The sequence below is a fragment of the Prionailurus viverrinus genome, chromosome D1 (genome assembly GCF_022837055.1).
Source record: "Prionailurus viverrinus isolate Anna chromosome D1, UM_Priviv_1.0, whole genome shotgun sequence".
Lineage (NCBI taxonomy): Eukaryota > Metazoa > Chordata > Mammalia > Carnivora > Felidae > Prionailurus > Prionailurus viverrinus.
Window position 1 is genome coordinate 60,886,353 of NC_062570.1, and position 22,773 is coordinate 60,909,125.

The 22,773-nt window shown below is 38.8% G+C and overlaps 2 protein-coding genes and 1 pseudogene across 2 annotated transcripts in view; all 3 read left to right on the forward strand.

The window, feature by feature from the left end:
• LOC125177121 (olfactory receptor 51H1-like) overlaps positions 1 to 22,773 on the forward strand; it is a 307,668-nt gene that overhangs the window by 106,164 nt on the left and 178,731 nt on the right. The gene's annotated exons all lie outside the window — the stretch shown is intronic.
• On the forward strand, positions 5,521 to 6,465 carry LOC125177124 (olfactory receptor 51F2-like). Its single transcript, XM_047879197.1, has one exon. The coding sequence runs from the start codon at positions 5,521 to 5,523 to the stop codon at positions 6,463 to 6,465; it is 945 nt and encodes a 314-aa protein (XP_047735153.1).
• On the forward strand, positions 16,345 to 17,291 carry LOC125146469 (olfactory receptor 51F2-like; annotated as a pseudogene).

The following is a 22,773-nucleotide window of genomic DNA, read 5'->3' on the forward strand; positions in this document are numbered from 1 at the left end:
GCTATCTGGTCCTAAATACTTTGATTTTAACCAGTGCTTGTCAACTCTAAAGGAATAGGTGAATGCAGAGAAGGTATTCAAAATATTCAAGCCTTGGGACACGCCAATTAGAAGAGACACTCTATCAACAGAATGAAGGAGGGTCATTATGCCCTCTGTTTGTGTATCCACTAACCATTAAACTTGGGCTGTTGAATGGTTTAAATCCCTCAGTTTGCACTAGAAAACAACCTGAAGTTCTCCTAACAGAATACTAGCTCCTGTAGCCCTGTTCATGGACCAAGGCTGTTAAGATTGGAATCCTTAGCATGACCAGCAAGATTTTCACATATATGTCCCTGTAATAGCCTGGGTATCCCCCTTTTGCTTCTGTATCTTGGAAACAACTGTTTGAATTATGCATTTTTCCCATGGAGTCTCAGTCATTTCATGACAAATTTATTCAGGGCTGTGAGGATGTCTGCCCCATCTGTTAAAGTGCTTTCTGCAGGAAGACTAAGTTTCTATATTAGTCCTGAAGATACCTCAAATGGGTAGCTTATTTTCAGACTTTTGATGAACTCCTGGAAAAAACTATGTCTTTCCAGACTTTCCTAGGAATCTAGAATCTTGTGACAGAAGGAAAAAAAAAAACTACACAGAACAAGTAAGCAATGCTAATGATAGTGAATACCTCATTCGTTTTTTCCATATAGCAGAACTTTGCAAGGCAGTGCCCTCTTGGCATAGCTTTTTATGCCAAGAAGTATGTTTAATTAGTTACTGTTCTTGAAACTACCAATGCTCTCAGTCCCCACAATTGTCAAAAGGCTGTATTAATGACCAAAGTCTGAGGGCCATTAATGAGTATCCATATCCACAGTTTTTTTTTTTTAATTTTTTTTTCAACGTTTATTTATTTTTGGGACAGAGAGAGACAGAGCATGAACGGGGGAGGGGCAGAGAGAGAGGGAGACACAGAATCGGAAGCAGGCTCCAAGCTCCGAGCCATCAGCCCAGAGCCTGACGCGGGGCTCGAACTCCCGGACCGCGAGATCGTGACCTGGCTGAAGTCGGACGCTTAACCGACTGCGCCACCCAGGCGCCCCATCCACAGTTTTAACAGAAGCTGTCTGTCAAACATAGTTAATGTCTCTACCATAGGGATAAATGTATTAGTGTCAGTTTTAGACCAGTTATCAGAGTAGTATAGTGCCTTTGTAAGCTTGCAAGGCACATCTTGATTGCTCCCAATTTCTGGCGATGATGAATAAAAAATAAACATTCATATGCAATTTTTGTGTAGATATAAGTTTTCAACTCCTTTGGGTATATAAGGAGTGAAATTGCTGGATTGTATAGTAAGAATATGTTCAGTTTTGTAAGAAACTGCCAAACTGTCTTCTAAAGTGGCTGGACCATTTTACATTTTTCTGGACCATTCCTTCAGCCATGAATGGGAGTTCTTGTTGCTCCACTTCCTTCCAGGATTTGGTGTTGTCAGTGTTCTGGATTTTGGCAATTCTAGAATCATTATTATTTTAGTTTGCATTACCCCGATGACATATGATATGGAGCATCTTTTCATATGCTTCTTTGCTGAATCACTTTCTTTTAAGTTATCATTTTGTATGCCTGTGTACAAGTTAGGAACAACTCTCCAGATATTCAGAATGCTCAGGAACAGTCATGGGCTCTGAACCAGATAACACTGCAGTGGCCTCAGTGAATACAGTTATTCACCCCTCCTCTCCTACCTGTGTTATCTATGTGTTATGATTGCTGCAATACTGGCAAATGACTGGTAAGCAAACTCACGGGTGATCCATTAACACCCCTTCTCCCTTACTTTTACTCTATGAAAGGTTTTGACTTAACAGCTGTCTGGGGGTCAAAAAGCTCTTGAATGAACTGGAATCCTGGAATCTCCAAGATATTTCTTTGGCGAATTAAGAATGAAGCTGCATGCAAAGAAATTGCTCTTTGTGGTCTTTCAGGGCACAAAGGGTTAGCAGGACACAGGTGTATAGTTCTCTCCTAGGGATTTGATTTTCTGTTGGGAAAATAACTCTCACCAGGCAGCTTCTGAGCCCTTTGTAAAGCCTGCTTTTCTGAGGTCTGATACCTGAGTATTCTGTTTGAGTTCTCTTGGCAAAAGAGAACCTCTTTGGAGATGGCTTAATGGGGCAGGACTAGTCAGGGAGTGTTTTCCTAGCCTTGGGACAGAAGCATCTTTCTGCCCATAAGGTTTTGAGGTTGAGATAATCTCTCTCTCTCTCTCTCTGGCTTTAAAAGACTCTCTGCTGCTGTGTGGGATGACTCTTCAAAGAGCAGAGGGTAAGAGCAAATGACCTCCCTTTCCAGACTCAAGATTTCTCCTTTGCATAAGGTCAGTGTTTTAGTGCATTGAAATCTTTTCTGAATACATCAAGGACTCTACAATCTTAAGATAGTTTATAAAACCAACAGTTCAGAGAAAATTGGTGAACTTAGTAGTATATATTTGACAGATTCATATACTATATATATTCATATATCAATTTAAAAACAATTTATATAATAAAATATACATTAAAGTCATGAAGCTATGAGCATGTGTTCATCATTGAACATATTTTAAAAATTAAATTCCTTTTAAATAAGTAATGGCAAAGCATGGCATTTGAAGTCAGAGAGAATAGAGTTTAATTTTTAGATCTGCCATTGTCCTGTTGTATAAATGTGAGAAAGTAACATGATTCCTTCGAGCCTTGGTTTTCTAATTTTAGCTTCAGTTTTCTCATCTATAAAAGGAGCTCATAAGACCCAGGGCATGTTGTGATAGTGATGAATGCAAAGCTTTATAGTGGGGGCAGTCTATTTATATGTTCTTGGTAGTCTGGTTACAAGGATTTGTAAGTCATGGCCCTTGTCTTGGAAGAATTCTCCACTGGGGAGAAAGAGACATTTAAGTATACCTTCCCACGAATAGTTATTTAATATTTGCTCATTAGTTTTAGTGCCAGAGGACCAAAGGAGGGTTAAGAATCATAGAATTAAAAGGAAAAAAAGCTATTATTTTCCCACAAGCTTCACTAATGGAGTTCCCTCCATTGGAATAGTCCCACTCTGTTTTCCTTTGATTCAAAAAGGAGACCAGAGGAAGCATGCAAAGCAGTGGAAAGAGGACTCAGAGAAAGAGATATAATGAAGTAAATTGTTACATAGTAGGCATTTAATACATTATCAGTGTTGTTACTAAAGAGAAGGCTAGTTTGGATACTTAGATAATCCTTTGGGGTCTCTTAATTTATTTAACTCTAATACAAAGAGCATTAACGTGAGAGCCTGTTTCCTCATCTTTAAAATAAAGAGGTTATTATTTAAAGGTCCTTACAACTTCACACAGAAAAATTTATTTCTATCACCACGTCTATCTTTGTATAGAAATATATCTGGTAGGATGAATACTAGATTAATCAGAAAAAGTGTTGATCTCCCATTTTAATATATGCCAATATGGTTACATGAACTTTATTACTAATTTGAAGGGGTATCTATCAGGAATCACAATATATGCCTGATATTAAGGGTCTAGGGTTTATTACTATTACCAGATATAATGAATTCATTCATTGAACAGATGCTCTTAGAAACTGTTGTGCCAGGCATTTTTCCTGGCTCTGAGATCAGAGGTCTGAGAAAAACTGATGAGGGCCTTGTGTTTTCCTGGGGGTTTATTTTCAGCTGAGTGGCACACCTCTCCAGTCTCATCAGTAGACTTCTTCCTTTTTGAAAATACTGCTATTCCCCAGGGCTCTTTCCTCTGACCTCCTTCACTGTTCCTATGACTTTAAACCAGCCATCAGTTAGACAACGCAGGAGTCACTTTTTTGGCAAAGCAAGTTAAGTACATATTCTAATTCTTGCATGTAAGTCACAGGTGAAAAAGTGAGATTTGTCTTCCAACTGATGTACAAGCATTGAAACCAACCAATGGATTTTATTTTGTTATACATTGCCCCTCAATTCAGATTTTCTAGACATTATTTTTTTGTGTTTGAGTTCTTAAGAGCCTTCCTATATTGAACATTTTTCTCTTTTCTTCTCTTCAAATGCCCTCTTCATCACACTTCATGTAATGAATTATCCCCACTCTAGTCAAAGCCACAGCCTGTTAATAGAGTTGGAATGAAACTTACCAAGTTGACTTATATACACTTCGATATTTTCTTTCCCAGAGTCATGGACAGGCCTTCTTGTGGTACCAGATGTAATTCTAATTGCACACGCTGGAATTTTGTAGATATTTAAATATTTGTTGAGTGAATACACACGTGAATGAGTAAAACCTTAAATACCTTAAAAACCAAGTATTATTTCTGTAGATAAAATAGGGTGTAAGAACACTTAGGACAAGAATCACTATAGAGGAACTTCTTTAATCCTACAGATTTCTTGATGTGGGTGAACATGTCATCATCCTTCACCTGAATGGAGATTAACCCAGATTCATGACAGTTACTAAGGGACCACACCCACCAAAATCTCCATTCATTTTCTTATCCTTTCACAATAATGGAATATTAAGAATCATAATCAGGTAATTTCACTCTAATTGTTATGTCTTAGCTTGAAATTAGTTCCTTTGTTCTTGTAAGGTTAACTTTGGGCCATATTTCTTCAGGGAGAATTTCCCTTAAACAATATCCGACTCAAGGCTACTACCTATACAATGAAACGCTTTATCAGTTATCACCCATTGCAGTCTATTTGCCAGATTGAATTTGCTCTTCAATAATATTTAGTTTTTATCAATAGCCATTGTGCTATTTAATCAGTGGTATTAGAAAATATTTAATATTGTCTTTATGATCCTCTTTTATTTGGATGCATAAGGACTTATCTTTTTTATTTAATGTTTATTTATTTTTGAGAGAGAGAGAGAGAGAGCACGCAAGTGGGAGAGGGACATAGAGAGGTGGGCAGAGGATCCAAAGTGGGTTCTGTGCTGACAGCAGTGAGCTCAATGTGGGCTCGAACCCGTAAACTGCAAGACATAAGCTGAAGTCAGGAGCTCAACCGACTGAGCCAACCAGGTGCCGTAGGACTTTTAAGCCTTAATGGACCTCTTAAGGGGAAAAGAGAAGTGAAGAAAAGCAGGATGAATTGGCTTTTGTATTGTCCCAGAGTTGCACAGAAATATCCTACCTGTCCATGTACATGGAATCATAAAACTGGAAAATATGTTACTGTTATCTACTCTAACCTCCTTTTTTACACATGTATGTGAAAATGTACTGAAGCCTAGATATAACATGTTACTCTTGCTAAAACCCAGGTGTCCTTGTATATGATTTAGTGTTCTGTCTCTTTCCTTAGTTCACCCAAGATGGACTCCAAATCTAAGAAAAGGATAACTGGGTTTGCACTTCCATTGAAGAACAAGACAAGGCTCACTAGTGATCCTGGATTGTATGATGTGTAGAAGAGAGTGAAAACATTTTCCTTGCCTACTTGTATGGTCCTTTCCTTCAGGGAAATCTGCTTCCTTCACTCATCATGCCATCCTTCAATCAGAGCATTTTCCACCCTGCAGTCTTCTTTCTTACTGGTATCCCTGGCTTTGAAACTTACCATGCCTGGCTCTCCATCCCTTTTTGTTGTCTCTATGCCATTGCCATCTCTGGGAATGGCATGATCCTGTTTGTGATCTTCACTGAGTCGAGCCTCCATGAACCCATGTACTATTTCCTCTCCATGCTATCTTTCACGGACCTAGGACTATGCCTTTCCACATTGGTCACCATGCTGGGTATTTTCTGGTTCAATGCTCGAGAAATTAGTTTTGATGCCTGCATTGGTCAAATGTTCTTTATCCATGGTTTCACATTCATGGAGTCCTCAGTACTCCTGGCGATGGCCTTTGATCGCTTCACTGCCATCTGTAACCCACTGAGATATGCTACAATCTTAACTAATTCAAGGATCATCAAAGTGGGCTTTGCCATTGTTATTAGGGGGACAATGGCTCTAGTGCCTTTACTCCTGCTCCTAAAGCGTCTGTCTTTCTGCCATGGCCATGTTCTGCACCATTCATATTGTTTCCACCCTGATGTGATGACGCTTTCATGCACAGACACCAAGATCAACAGTGCATTTGGTTTGGCCATTGTCATATCAACTGCTGGCCTAGACTCTGTGTTTATCCTCCTTTCCTATGTTCTGATCATCCACTCTGTGCTCAACATGGCCTCCCCAGAGGAGCGGAAAAAGGTCTCTGGTACCTGTGTCTCACACATAAGTGCTGTTGCCATCTTCTACATTCCCATGATCAGCTTGTCACTGGTGCATAGATTTGGGAAGCAAGCCCCTCCCCTTGTGCACACTCTCATTGCCAATGTTTATCTGCTCATCCCTCCTGTGATGAATCCCATAATCTACAGTGTGAAAACCAAGCAAATTCGTAAGGCAGTGCTCAAAATATTCCTTTCTAAGATGATTTAGGAATTTTTTATTTTATCTTTTCTTCCCATAGTCTCTCTAACTCATATTTGATTATTATATTATTTATTTATTTAAATTAGAGTTAGGTAACCTACAGTGTAGTATTAGTGTTAGGAGTAGAGCCCAGTGATTTATCACTTATATATAACACCTAGTGCTCATACCAACAAGTGCCCTCCTAATACCCATCAGCCATTTAGCTCATCTCCCACCCAACTCCCCTCTAGCAACTCTTGGTTTGTTCTCTGTATTTAAGACTCTCTTATTGTTATTTCTCCTTCCCTTCCCCTATGTTTATCTATTTTGTTTCTTAAATTCCACATATGAGTGAAATCATATGATATTTGTCTTTCTCTGACTTATTTAGCTTAGCGTAATACACTCCAGTTCCATCCACGTTGTTGTAATGGCAAGATTTCATTCTTTTTGACTGCTGAGTAATACTTCACTGTGTGTGTGTGTGTGTGTGTGTGTGTGTGTGTGTGTGTGTATGTGTGTGTATATATATATATATATATATATATATATATATATATATATAAAACACCTCTTCTTTATCCATTCATCAGTTGATGGACACTTGGGCTCTTTCCATACTTTGGTTATTATTGATAGTGCTGCTATAAACATGAGGGTGCATGTGTCCCTTCGAAACAGCACACCTGTATCCCTTGGATAAATACCTAGCAGTGCAATTGCTGGGTTGTAGGGTAGTTCTATTTTTTGTTTTTTGAGGAACCTCCATACTGTTTTCCAGAGTGGCTGCACCAGCTTGCATTCCCACCAACAATGCAAAAGAGATCCTTATTCTCTGCATCCTCACCAACATCTGTTGTTGCCTGAGTTGTTAATATTAGCCATTCTGACAGGTGTAAGGTGGCATCTCATTGGGGTCTTGATTTGTATTTCCCTGATGATGAGTGATGTTGAGCATCTTTTCATGTGTCGGTTAGCTGTCCGGATGTCTTCTTTGGAGAAGTGTCTATTCATGTCTTCTGCCCATTTCTTCACTGGATTATTTGTTTAACAAATTTTTTTTTAACATTTATTCATTTTTGAGAGACAGAGTGTGAATGGGGGAGGGGCAGAGAGAGAGGGAGACACAGAATCTGAAGCAGCTCCAGGCTCTGAGCTGTCAGCACAGAGCCCGATGCGAGGGTTGAACTCATGGACCGTGAGACCATGACCTGAGCTGAAGTCAGATGCTTAACTGACTGAGCCACCCAGTCACCCTTGGATTATTTGTTTTAAAAGCTTGATATGTTTCTCGTACCAGAGAGTACTGCTGTATTAAAAAGGGGTCATACACTGTCCAGTGCTTGGCACTTCAGGAAGTGTTTCTGGTACATGCTGTGTGCACTCGCTGTTGTGTTGTGGCTGCTCTTTCCCCCCTGGTCAGGCCTCTGCAGAGCTCCTTGTTGCTTGCAGTGGTGGAGTGTTTGGACCTTTAACTAGGTGTGCTTTGATTTGCTTTCTGAAGTAACTCTGGAAAAAAGAGGAAGGAGTAAAGCCTGATCCCATAAAAAGAGAAAAGGAAAGAGAACAATACAACAAAAAACCAAACAGAGAATCAAAAAACTATTATAAGGCTGATTCCAAAGAAAATGAAAGGAAAAAACAGAAGAAAAGAAAAAAGAATAAAAAGAAAACAATAAAAATGATTTAAAAAAAAAGGAAATGAAAAAAACAAACAAGAAACTATGAGCCTGATTCCAAAAAAAAAAAAAAAAAAAAGAAGGAAGACAAAAGGAGAAAAGAGCTCTCAGTGTAGTGATGAGGCGTGATTTTCAGTGCACTTGGTGCATGAGGGGTGCTGGCTATGCTGGCTCTGGAGGAGAGGCCTACCCGGTTGGCTCAGAGTCAGGCTTGCCCCAGTAATTAAGTAGTTGCCAGGCAAGAGGGGCAGGGTTTGGTGTAAGGCGGTCCACTTCACTGGGGGCTGCTGTGTTTTTCTGAAGTCGCACCTCTTTGATGTTGGGGATAAATGGCACCACCCCAGTCTCTCTTGCTCAGATCAGGGATCTTACAACCCCTGCTGTTCAGGCAGCCCTCAGGGAATAGTGAGGGCAGTCAGCTGGCCCTGGGTCACAACTCCCCTGCATTTTTTCTTTGGCACATGGCCGGGATTCAAAACCTAGAGTCTTAAAGGACTGGCACTGTGCAGAATTGAAAAAGCCTATTTATAAATGCTTTCATTCTGTTCTGATGATGCAATAGCTTCGTATTTAGTGAGTTCAAGAATGTAGATTCTTGGGGATAGGGACTGTGTCTCGTGTACCTTTGGCCTTGTCACAAATGCTCCATTGGCACAGAATAGGACCACAGGTAAAATATTTCTACAAAGTGGACAAATGAAGTCATGAATTGGGGTTTAAACAGCCTTATAACCTCTGAGGTACAGCATGATTCAAGGGATATTTGATATAATTTCCCTCAGTAGGAAAGTCTAAGTTACAGTAATTCTAACCATTTATTGGTAATGCTTATTATTTCCCCAGATAGACTACTCATGGCCACAGAACATGAATAAGCCTAGAAAACATGAAGTCAAATAAAAATCAAACTTACTTAATTCTTAAAAGGGTTATTCAGGTCCCTTTGGTAAATGTATTAAAATTTTAACTATGTAATATCCAGTGATTTATTCTTCAAAATACGTGTCTAATGGGGGAAAGTGGGCCAAGACGTGTTGTGATGTTCAACATATCATTATTCGTTGCAATGCAACTCTGGAAACTGCTTAAACAATTATTTTAGGTTATTGGTTAAATAAAATATAAACTCTCATGCAACCAGCTAAATACTGACATAGGTATAAATTTATATATTATTAAGGGAAAAGATAGATTAGTTTACAGGGTATGTATCACTGTTTCTGTATATATTTCATGGGAACACACACACACATACACTTGCATATCCACTCACACATACACATTGTAAAAGTGTGGATAGATATGTTCCAAATGTCAAAGTACTTGTCTTCCGATAATTAGAGATTGGCTTGTTTATATTTTCTGTGTACTTTCCTGCAGTTTAAAAATGCTCAATAATGAGTGTTTAAAATTTTGCAGGTAGTGAAATAATTGATTTCCATTTAACACCCACTTGAAAACACAGTAACTTTTTTGTTCTTCATCTTCCCTTGTAACTGCTTCCCCATGGGTCTTCACAATCTGTCTTCATACCACCAATTTATAATATGACATCCACTTCCTGCTTTTGTCCATTGCTGTACTAACTGTGGTTCAAAACCAGGGCATCAGAACAACTTAATATCTTCAACCCCAACCTGGAACTACTTAATCAGAAATTCTTTAGATGGAGCCTGGGGATTTATATTTTAACAAGCTACCTCCAGGTTAGCAGGCATGTTAGATAACACTCTTCTGGGATGTTTTCACTTCTGAAAAAAATACCATAAATATCTTGCTTTTTGTCTTTGATTGTTTTGTGCTCTATAACTGAAATATTCACCTGCTCTCCACCCGCCCCTAGTAGTTGCCTTTTCCTTCTTCTAGGTGCCATTAATAAATCTTTGTCTTATAGGCAATTAGGGCCATCTTCCCTGACTGACTTAAAAATTTTTGAAAACAGCCATTGAACTTTCAAATTAATCTATCATGCACAGATATAAGCATAGTACTTTATTAATAATAGCTAATTTAATACATGCTTACTGAATTAACAACTTTTACATAACTTTGCAAATATTTTTCTTACATATTTTGGCCATTTTCATTTTGGCAAGTGCTATGGAATGTACTGGTGTTGAAACAGTGAAAAATGAAGACATAATTTCTATTTTTAAGGAGTAATAATCTGACTAAACATATATAAATTCAAGTAATGTTTAAAACAGTTGTTTCTTTTGAATGAGACTGGATAAAACATTGAAGCAGATACTAAGAGGAATCATTGATGGTGATCTCTCTGTTTGCCAGGAAGAACCTGAACTAAAGGGGATATCAACAACTCAGGAAACTCTTAGTCTGAAGAGGAAAATATAGCTCCTAGAAATTTACTGTTTAACAGAGGAGATATAATACACATTCAATTACTTCTAAAGAGTATACTTAAGGAGTATACTTCTAAGTATAAACATAACAGATTCAAATTGCATGGATTCTCAGGAAAAGTTTTAAAAATGGAGAACTTTGAAGGTAGAGAACCATATATATTTTTTCTTTGAGTATAGTTGACACACAATGTTACATTAGTTTCAGATGTACAATTTAGTGATTTCACAAGTTTATATACACTGTGCTATGTTCACCATAAGTATAGCTATTTGTCCCCTTACATTGCTATTACAATATCGCTGACTGTATTCTGTATGCTGTGCCTTTTATTCCCGTGACTTACTCATTCCACAACTAGAGTCCTGTGTCTCCCACTCCCCTTCACCCACCTTAAAAGTGTACCAAATTTACCCAATTTATGTTGTAGGAAGATACATTTATCTGCTGTGTGTGGGGGGTAGAGGTAGAGACAGGAGTGAGCTGGTGCATATATGGCAGGTGTTTTGTTTGGGAATTTTTACTCACAGACTCACATTTAGCAAGGTCAAGGCACTATAATACCAGCCCATGCATGGAAATGACAAAACTAAATGTAGTGAGATAGAAAGGGAAGAGAGTCGTGAGGTGGAATGAACCCTTGGGAAACTTGGTACTCGGGGGCCGCAGAAAAGTCCACCAGGGTTTTCTGATTAGGAGATTTCATGAAGCCTGAGTCATGGCTCCTTATATGTGCTACCTGTACCTGAGGAGAAAACCTCCACTGCTCCTCAAATCCCTTTCTGGCAAAGAGGACAGGAAAGAAGACAGCTCCATACTTTGTAAGTAACACTGTGCGCTTAGGGAAAACATCAAGCTTCACACCCACCGGTTTCCTTTAGAATGAGGAAGAGTTAATTAACTGCAAAAAGCCCTCATGAGTGTCTCAGGAAAACTGTGGAAGGGTTTTTCCTGAAATCAGTATTTGGGTACATCATGTTCTGGCCAATGGGGTTCAGTTGATCTGTGTCCCATATGTCTTGACTCTTGGAGCAAGTTGTTAGCAGGTCCTTGAATTGTGAGTTTTTTGGTTAGTTGAGTACATTTCAAAATCATTGCCTAAGGGCAGCGGGCAGTGCTGGAACCACCTACCACCAGCATCAACCTCATCCTCATTTACCATTGTTAAGTGCTTCCCCAGTACTCATTAGCGGATTAAATGCTTCACAAATGCTATCTCAGTGATCCTTACAATGAATGCTATTGGTAAACTTAATTTTACAGAAGTAAAACCTAATATAAAGTGCTTATTTGGAGAACCTCAGCTAGTTGGTGGCAGAGCCAACACTTGAAACTAGGTTTGCCTGACCGTACAACCATGTTAGTGACTCTCTGGCATCAGAGGAGAGAGCTAACTCAAGGTAGTCCTGCATGGGAGCTGTTGCATGTTCTTACTATGGGCCTGGAATATTGTTTTCACAGAAGAGAGAATCACTATTGAGAAGTGGAGGGGGGCACATAAAAGTTTACCTTAAAATGCCAGCACAAACCTTTCATTAAAAAAAGCCTCAACACGTGCACGCACACACACACACACACACACACACACACACACGCTTCCTTTTGTGGGAATGAAAGAGTTCACAGAGATGCTTCCAGTAGTCACATCTGTAATTTGAAGCCAAATAGCATAAATTAAATACCACAAGGCTGTAATGTGTTAAGATCCTGATATATTTCCAGAATTCCTTGTCAGTATACAACCCTTGGATTTAATTTTTATCAAAAAATATCTATTGACTTCCCACACTGCACAGTACAGTTCATGGTACAGGGAATATAATGGTCTACCTGCCCATAGCTGATTTCAGTTAGAGAGGCATATTTTCAAGTAATTTATGATCATGCAATGGAATTAACACTATTCTAGATGAATAAATAAATAAAAATATGACTCCAGAGGAAGAAGTAATTCCTTGTAACTTGACATGGAGAAGGTGATTCCATAAAATGCTTCCTAAAGAAAATAATGAATCTAAGAATGAATCTAATGAATCAAAGAATTTAGGCTTATTCAAAGAAGAATGGGAAGTACATGACTTAAGCAAAGCACAGCACTGTGAGAGAACTTACTATATTTGGTAATTTGGTGAGGTAGGAAAGGCCCAGGTTGATCATATCAAAAGGTTCCTGGGGGGAGGGAAGAGGTTGGGTGTCAGGAAAAGTAGATTTTTGTTAGATTGGGAAGATCCTTGACGGCTATAATAAGATAGGAAAGAGTTTCAACCTCGTGCTGAAGACAAGGAAGAGTTCTGTATGAGGAGTGACAAGAAGCTGTATTTTTGAGAGATCATGCTGGCATCAATATGGAAAAAGTTTGTAAACACTTGAAACTCAAGGCAGGGAAATTACTTATGAGAATATAGCTGTAGTTCCTGCAAAAACTAATGAGACTACTATGTAAAATAGAGATGATAGAAGTGGAGGATAAGGATGGTCAATCAAAGGACATTTTAGAAGCCAAACCTATAAAAGTTTATAGATTGGTTGGCCTGGACACTTTTGGCAGGCAGCATTCTAAAAAGGTGCTCACGATTCCTGTCCCCTATGAGTATAGTCCAGTATGAAACCCACCCCCTGAGTGTGCGCCGCTCTATGGATGTGATGGAATATGTCATGTTGTACGTATGGCAAAGAGAGTTTGCAGATGTCAGCGAGGTTGGTGATGGCTTGACTTTGAGTTTTCCAAAAGGGAGATTATGCTGGGTGGGCCTGCCCTAATCATGTGAGCCTTTAAAAGAGACAGGAGCCAGCAGAGAGACTCCTCTACTGGGTTGGAAGATGCAGCCTGTTGGGAGAGGTCCAGATGACTGGGCAGAGGGTAGAGGGTAGTCTCTAGGAGCTGGGAGCAACCTCCAGTCAATGGACAGTCAGAAAATGGAGACATCAATTCCATACCACAAAGAACGCCAACAACCTGGATCCATCTGGAAGGGACCCTGACCTCAAGATGAGGACACAGTCCTGGCTGAAAACCTGATTTTAGCCTTGTAAGATCCTGAGCAGAGATCCTGATGCTTCTGCTTCTGCTTAGGACTTGCTGAAATGTGAGTCAATGAATTTCTTGTTTTGAACCATGAATTTGTGCTAGTTTTTCATGCAGCAATAGACAACTAATCCAACAGAGTATGCTTCAGTACAAAAAGAAGCAAATTTCAAGAATAGGTGTGAACTATTTAAGAGGGAGATGAGGAAAGACAAATATTCAGTAAGTTGTTAGTGAAGGGAAGGACATACATGCGACAGGAAGGAGGCAGAGTTATGTTTAGGTTGGGAAAGAAGTTGAAATATTTATAGACGGTGGTAATGGTACAAATGAAAGTGTCCAAATTTTAATAAAAATAAAGAAGGAAAATTGGTGGGGCTATTTCACAGTGCAGAAAGACATCTACGTATTCTTTATGTTTTCAGTGTTTAGAAAACATCCAAATTCCTTACCCTTTGACGGTGATAAAATAATTCCATACTGGACTCCTGCTACCTTTAAACACTTTTAGCACCTTATATCTCATGTCTTAGTGACATTTGTAAATTATATAATACAAAATACCTTGGACATGCTTAGAGTATCTTCATGGTGATTTTTACCTAGCGTCCCCTGCACAAGTGTTCTTTATATTCTCAAAGTAGCCTCTCTTGATCCTTCCCCCATAAGACTTTCTAATACATTCAACCAGTGTGTTTTAAACACAAACCCATTATTTTATATATCACACTGCATTTTATTTGTCCGTTTACATGTTTGTTTTCATGAGTATCTTATCCTTTCCTAAATATCCTTGAGGGCTGGTACCATGTTTAATTTGGTTCTGTATCCATCTAGTGGATTACAGCCTGCACTCAGTTCATTCTTTCTTTCTTTCTCTCTTTCTTTCTTTCTTTCTTTCTTTCTTTCTTTCTTTCTTTCGAGAGAGCGAGCACAGGAGCAATAGAGGGAGAGAGAGAAAATCTTACACAGGCTCCATGCTGGGCTCATGACCCTGAGATCATGACCTGAACCAAAATCAAGAGTCGGTCACTTAACACACTGAGCCACCCAGGGACCCCACATGCACTCAGTAATTTAATGTTAAACTATACTAATATCCAGAATTCATTTAGGGGCTTACATGGTAGGGTTGTCTTTGGAAGTGAGCAATAGTTTTTCTTCTGAATCAGGAAAGAATGTAGGAGAAAAATCATAGCTGTGGAGGAAGAAGGGACCACATAAAGAAGATATTAAGCAGTAGGCATTGCCCAAGTCAGACTTAGATAATGTTTTCACCTTTTGTCTCAGCTCAGAAAACAAGACCTGTGAATAAGTGGGAGGGGTATGCAAATAGATGTGGGAAAGGAAGGAAAAGAAATGATTATATAATATTTTAAATTTAATTAAAAAAATATAACAGCTAATATTTGTTGAACTTTTACATCACAGTGAAGTACCCTCCTTAGTTTTTCATATATATTAACTAATTTAATCCTGTAATAATTCTATGGAGTATGCATATCATTATTAGTTTAGGGATGGAAAGTTCAGGCACACATATTTAATATCTTATCGTGTGGGTATCTTAGCCAATAAATATATCAGTCAATGCTTGAATGCATCAAAAAATAGAATATGCAGCCCAAAAAATTGATTTGGGATGCCAAATAAAAATTTGTAACATCAAAATGTCCACAGTACTTACTTTGAGACCCTCTATATTCAAACAGTTCTGTTTGTAATTGTCTTGATGGCTTACACTAGGTATGTAGTACAAAAGTTAATTAGGTACAGTTCAAGTTATGGTATTGCAAAGAAACTGTAGGTTCATACAGAATATTTTCACAATTACTAACAGATAGTAGGGGCTCAAAAAATGTAGGCTATTTTTTTTAAGTTTTTTTTAGGGTTTATTTATTTTTGAGACAAAGACAGAACATGAATGGGGGAGGGTCAGAGAGAGGGAGACACAGAATCCGAAGCAGGCTCTAGGCTCTGAACTGTCAGCACAGAGCCCGACACAGGGCTTGAATTCATGGACTGTGAGATCATGACCCGAGCCAAAGTCGGCCGCTTAACTGACAGAGCCACCCAGGCACCCCCAAAAAATGTTGGCTATTTTTATGTTTGGAGATATTCAACTTGATTGAAAGAAAGTATCCAGGAGATGAGAGCATTCCTTTTTTTGGTCCCCAGAAGCCAACTTACTTTATTTATTATATCAGAATCCCTGTATATACTGTTTGTTGTTTATCTAAGATTTCATACAACACAACATATACATTTCAAAAAATATTTCTTTTTTTAAAAACTTTTTTTAATGTATATTTTTGAGAGAGATTGAGTGTGAGTGGGGGAGGGGCAGAGAGAGGGAGACACAATCTGAAGCAGGCTCTAGGCTCTGAGCTGTCAGCACAGAGCCTGACATGTGATTGAACTCACGGACCGTGAGATCATGACCTGAGCTGAAGTCGGCCACTTAACCAAATGACCCACCCAGGCGCCTCTCAAAAAAATATTTCTTGACTGCCTACCACATAAAGTAAGTGATGGGTGCAATCCACTTAAAAGGCACTGAATTTAAATAAGATGGATCATTGCTAGATTTGTTTATATACAAATTCTATATCCTCACATAATTGTTCATTTCCTGTTTTCTGCTTCTCTATTAGATGTGGCCTTAGTTTTCTTTATTTTTTAACCAATCTTCATAAGCTCTTTCTATAATATAGATACTATCTCTTATAAATGTTTACCTGGTGAAATAATTAATTTCAGGTTGAATTCATTATAAAGAAATGCAATTGATCATTGCAGGCTATTCATGATAAGATTCTGCAATTTGAGTTCAACATGTCAACTTTCCAGAATACCACAGCTATGTCCATCATTTTCCTACTAACTGATGTTTATGGGTTGGAAGTCTTCCACACCTGGATCTCCATTCCCTTCTGCTTTCTCTACATAACCACCCTCTCTGGAAACAGCCTGATTCTCTTTGCCATTGTCACTCAGCCCAGCTTCCACGAACCCATGTATTATTTCCTCTCCATGCTGCCCACCACTGACCTCGGCCTGTCCATATCTACCCTGGTCACCATGTTGGGTATATTCTGGTTGATGCCAGGGAGATCAGCTTTAATGCCTGCCTGTCACAGATGTTTTTCATTCAACTTTACATTGTCATGGAGTCCTCAGTGCTGTTGGCCATGGCCTTTGATCGTTTTGTGGCCATCTCTAAACCTCTTAGATATGCTTCTATCTTAACTGAGCTTAAAATAGCACAGATTGGAATAGCAATCATCACCAGGGGGCACTAATCCAGACTCCTATGGTGTTGCTTCTTAAACGATTGCCCTTTTGCCACAGCCATGTGCTCCACCACTCATACTGCTTCTGCCCTGACGTGATGAAGCTCTCGTGCACAGACACCAGGATCAATAGCGCAGTGGGGTTCACAGCCCTGATCACCACTGCTGGGGTAGACTCGGTCTTCATTATTTTTTCTAACTTGTTAATCGTTAAGACTGTCTTCAGCATTGCATCTTTGAAAGAGAGGAAGAAAGCCTTCAGCACATGTATCTCCCATATTGGGGCTGTTGCTGTATTCTACATTCCATTGATTAGTCTGTCCTTTGTTCACAGATTTGGAAATGGGCCCCACCTTATGTACACATCCTGGTTGCCAATACCTACCTGTTAATCCCCCTGTGCTGAACCCCATCATCTACAGTGTGAAGACCAAACAGATACGCAGAGCTGTGCTGAAAGTTCTCCATCCCAGTGCAACAAAAGAATAGATGGGTTTTTCAATGTTTTCTATTCTTTGTTATTGTATAGATGAGTAAAATGCCACTGATAGAAGTTAAAATGCTGAGACTCGTGCTTGGGATAACAACATCCCAAAAGATCACTTTAGTTTTAAATAAGAAGACCATGGGCTAAGAGAGAAATTTAGGCTAAAATTATCTACCTATTATTTCCTCAGCCACAATGATATTAAAATTTGTTCATTTAAGATGAAAGATGTTCAATTACTGAGATAATCAGAATGACCCAGTTTGGATTTCAAATGTGGAGTTGTTTTTTTTGTTTGCTTTAAAGAAGAAGGTGGGAGGGGCACCTGGGTGGTTCAGTCGGTTAAGTGTCTGACTTCAGCTCAGGTCGTGATCTCGCGGTCGGTGAGTTCGAGCCCCACGTCGGGCTCTGTGCTGACAGCTCAGAGCCTGGAGCCTATTTCAGATTCTGTGTCTCCATCTCTGTGACCTTCCCCCGCTCATGCTCTGTCTCTCTCTGTCTCAAAAATAAATAAACATTAAAAAAAAATTAAAAAAAATAAGAAGGTGGGAATAAAAAGTTTGTTAACAATAGCTTGTTACTGAATTTTATCTAAATCTGGCGCATAAAATTGGCATTGCCCATGGTTATGGAATCATTCCAAATATTTTACTTTTTCTCTGCCTCTGACTTCCATAACCTTTAATATAATAGCTAGTATTATCATCAATACATGTTTTATTGCTTTGTCAGTAACCTGAACTTTTTGGTCAGATATTCTTACTTTCTCCTAGATCTTCAGGAAATATTTATAGCATAAACATCCTATGAAAAATAACTCTTCTTACTTCAACTTCAGTCTGTATGGTTTTTTCAGAAGTACTAATGTCATGCTTAATGCTTAATAAATCTGTTTTTGTTTTTGGCAAATATAATCTCAAGAGTACCAGGAACCAGATGCAGAGATATTTTAATCTGTTTGGATTTGTGATGCTGTGTTTGGGCTTTCTCTTCAGGGAAGATTAAAGTGGGTATGATAATCATGTTCTGGATGGGAAGACAGAAGTTATACCAGTGGTTAACACTGGGAGTATTTAATCCAAGATAAACAAGTATAGGTGGACTGAAGGCACAAAGGGGAATACAGAAATAATAGAGATACTAACTGCAGGGTATCACTTCCACCTTTATGTCTGTGAGAACAAAGATAGGAGTTTGAAGTATTGAAAACTTAGAAGCATGGTGAAGGTCTTCCCCGAACTGACACTCAGACCCCTTATGAAAAGGTGCTGTCCTGTTGATTGTAGTACATCAGGAGCCAAGAGAACAGACCACATAGATCCAAGACTCACACCCCTGTGAAGAGGCACTTCATAGCTGTAGCTCATGCTTCAGGAGCACATAGGAGGACCCCTCATGGACCTGAGACTCAGACCCCTGAGACGCACCCCACTGATGTCTGGTTCTGTTTCTTCTGAGGAAGCGTGATGAGATATTGCTGGGAGTATTGGGAAGAAATAAAACTAGAAGGAAGAACCAGTGATATTGGCGTTGTTGTGTGGCATTGACAGGAATCACAAGCAAACATTCCGGGGTACTCATCCTTTTAGTAGCTTCCAGTTTCCTTCTATCATATTCCAATTAACAGAACATAGCAGGGAACCAGCTGGCAAATGATAATTGTGTTTCATGATTCCCACCCTTATTATCAAAGCAGAGTATAAAGAATTGTAGTTATATTTATTTTTTAAATTTCTATTTATTTATTTAATTTTTATTTTTTTCAATATATGAAGTATATTGTCAAATTGGTTTCCATACAACACCCAGTGCTCATCCCAAAAGGTGCCCTCCTCAATACCCATCACCCACCCTTCCCTCCCTCCCATCCCCCATCAACCCTCAGTTTGTTTTCAGTTTTTAAGAGTCTCTCATGCTTTGGCTCTCTCCCACTCTAACCTCTTTTTTTTTCTTCCCCTCCCCCATGGGTTTCTGTTAAGTTTCTCAAGATCCACATAAGAGTGAAAACATAGGGTATCTGTCTTTCTCTGTGTGGCTTATTTCACTTAGCATAACACTCTCCAGTTCCATCCATGTTGCTACAAAAGGCCATATTTCATTCTTTCTCATTGCCATGTAGTACTCCATTGTGTATATAAACCACAATTTCTTTATCCATTCATCAGTTGATGGACATTTAGGCTCTTTCCACAATTTGGCTATTGTTGAGAGTGCTGCTATAAACATTGGGGTACAAGTGCCCCTATGCATCAGTACTCCTGTATCCCTTGGGTAAATTCCTAGCAGTGCTATTGCTGGGTCATAGGGTAGGTCTATTTTTAATTTTCTGAGGAACCTCCACACTATTTTCCAGAGTGGCTGTACCAATTTGCATTCCCACCACAGTGCAAGAGGGTTCCCATTTCTCCACATCCTCGCCAGCATCTATAGTCTCCTGATTTGTTCATTTTGGCCTCTCTGACTGGTGTGAGGTGGTGTCTGAGTTGGTTTTGATTTGTTTTCTCCTGATGAGGAGCGACGTTGAGCATCTTTTCATGTGCCTGTTGGCTATCCAGATGTCTTCTTCAGAGAAGTGTCTATTCATGTCTTCTGCCCATTTCTTCACTGGGTTATTTGTTTTTCGGGTGTGGAGTTTGGTGAGCTCTTTATAGATTTTGGATACTAGCCCTTTGTCTGATATGTCATTTGCAAATATCTTTTCCCATTCTGTTGGTTGCCTTTTAGTTTTGTTGGTTGTTTCCTTTGCTGTGCAGAAGCTTTTTATTTTCATAAGGTCCCAGTAGTTCATTTTTGCTTTTAATTCCCTTGCATTTGGGATGTGTCAAGTAAGAAATTGCTGTGGCTGAGGTCAGAGAGGTCTTTTCCTGCTTTCTCCTCTAGGGTTTTGATGGTTTCCTGTCTCACATTCAGGTCCTTTGTCCATTTTGAGTTTATTTTTGTGAATGGTGTGAGAAAGTGGTCTAGTTTCAACCTTCTGCATGTTGCTGTCCAGTTCTCCCAGCACCATTTGTTAAAGAGACTGTCTTTTTTCCATTGGATGTTCTTTCCTGCTTTGTCAAAGATTAGTTGGCCATACGTTTGTGGGTCTAATTCTGGGGTTTCTATTCTATCCCATTGGTCTATGTGTCTGTTTTTGTGCCAATACCATGCTGTCTTGATGATGACAGCTTTGTAGTAGAGGCTAAAGTCTGGGATTGTGATGCCTCCTGCTTTGGTATTCTTCTTCAAAATTCTTTTGGCTATTCGGGGCCTTTTGTGGTTCCATACGAATTTTAGGATTGCTTGTTCTAGTTTCGAGAAGAATGCTGGTACAATTTTGATTGGGATTGCATTGAATGTGTAGATAGCTTTGGGTAGTATTGACATTTTGACAATATTTATTCTTCCAACCCATGAGCACGGAATGTTTTTCCATTCCTTTATACCTTCTTCAATTTCCTTCATAAACTTTCTATAGTTTTCAGCATACAGATCCTTTACATCTTTGGTTAGATTTATTCCTAGGTATTTTATGCTTCTTGGTGCAATTGTGAATGGATCAGTTTATTTATTTGTCTTTCTGTTGCTTCATTATTAGTGTATAAGAATGCAACTGATTTCTGTACATTGATTTTGTATCCTGAAACTTTGCTGACTTCATGTATCAGTTCTAGCAGACTTTTGGTGGAGTCTATCGGATTTTCCATGTATAATATCATGTCTTCTGCAAAAAGTGAAGCTTAACTTCATCTTTGCCAATTTTGATGCCTTTGATTTCCTTTTGTTGTCTGATTGCTGATGCTAGAACTTCCAACACTATGTTAAACAACAGCAGTGAGAGTGGACATCCCTGTCGTGTTCCTGATCTCAGGGAAAAAGCTCTCACTTTTTCCCCGTTGAGGATGATGTTAGCTGTGGGCTTTTCATAAATGACTTTTATGATCTTTAAGTATGTTCCTTCTATCCCGACTTTCTCAAGGGTTTTTATTAAGAAAGGGTGCTGAATTTTGTCAAAGGCCTTTTCTGCATCGATTGACAGGATCATATGGTTCTTATCTTTTCTTTTATTAATGTGATGTATCACGCTGATTGATTTGTGAATGTTGAACCAGCCCTGCATCCCAGGAATGAATCCCACTTGATCATGGTGAATAATTCTTTTTATATGCTGTTGAATTCGATTTGCTAGTATCTTATTGAGAATTTTTGCATCCATATTCATCAGGGATATTGGCATGTAGTTCTCTTTTTTTACTGGGTCTCTGTCTGGTTTAGGAATCAAAGTAATACTGGCTTCATAGAATGAGTCTGGAAGTTTTCCTTCCCTTTCTATTTTTTGGAATAGCTTGAGAAGGATAGGGATTATCTCTGCTTTAAACATCTGGTAGAACTCCCCTGGGAAGCCATCTGGTCCTGGACTCTTATTTGTTGGGAGATTTTTGATGACTGATTCAATTTCTTTGCTGGTTATGGGTCTGTTCAAGCTTTCTATTTCCTCCTGATTGAGTTTTGGAAGAGTGTGGGTGTTTAGGAGTTTGTCCATTTTTTCCAGGTTGTCCAGTTTGTTGGCATATAATTTTTCATAGTATTCCCTGATAATTGTTTGTATCTCTGAGGGATTGGTTGTAATAATTCCATTTTCATTCATGATTTTATCTATTTGGGTCATCTCCCTTTTCTTTTTGAGAAGCCTGGCTAGAGGTTTATCAATTTTGTTTATTTTTTCAAAAAACCAAGTCTTGGTTTTGTTGATTGGCTCTACAGTTTTTTTTTAGAATCTATATTGTCTATTTCTGCTCTAATCTTTATTATTTCTCTTCTTCTTCTGGGTTTAGGGTGTCTTTGTTGTTCTGATTCTATTTCCTTTAGGTGTTTTGTTAGATTTTGTATTTAGGATTTTTCTTGTTTCTTGAGACAGGCCTGGATTGCAATGTATTTTCCTCTCAGGACTGCCTTCACTGCATCCCAAAGCGTTTGGATTGTTGTATTTTCATTTTCATTTGTTTCCATATTTTTTTAATTTCTTCTCTAATTGCCTGGTTGACCAATTCATTCTTTAATAGGGTGTTCTTAAACCTCCATGCTTTTGGAGGTTTTCCAGACTTTTTCCTGTGGTTGATTTCAAGCTTCATAGCATTGTGGTCTGAAAGTGTGCATGGTATGATCTCAATTCTTGTATACTTATGAAGGGCTGTTTTGTGACCCAGTATGTGACCTATGCTGGAGAATGTTCTGTGCGTACTGGAGAAGAAAGTATATTCTGTTGCTTTGGGATGCAGAGTTCTAAATATATCTGTCAAGTCCATCTGATCCAATGTCTCATTCAGGGCCCTTGTTTCTTTATTGATCCTGTGTCTAGATGATCTATCCATTGTTGTAAGGGTGGTATTAAAGTCCCCTGCAATTACCACATTCTTATCAATAAGGTTGCTTGTGTTTGTGAGTAATTGTTTTGTATATTTGGGGGCTCCTGTATTCGGCACATAGAAATTTATAATTGTTAGC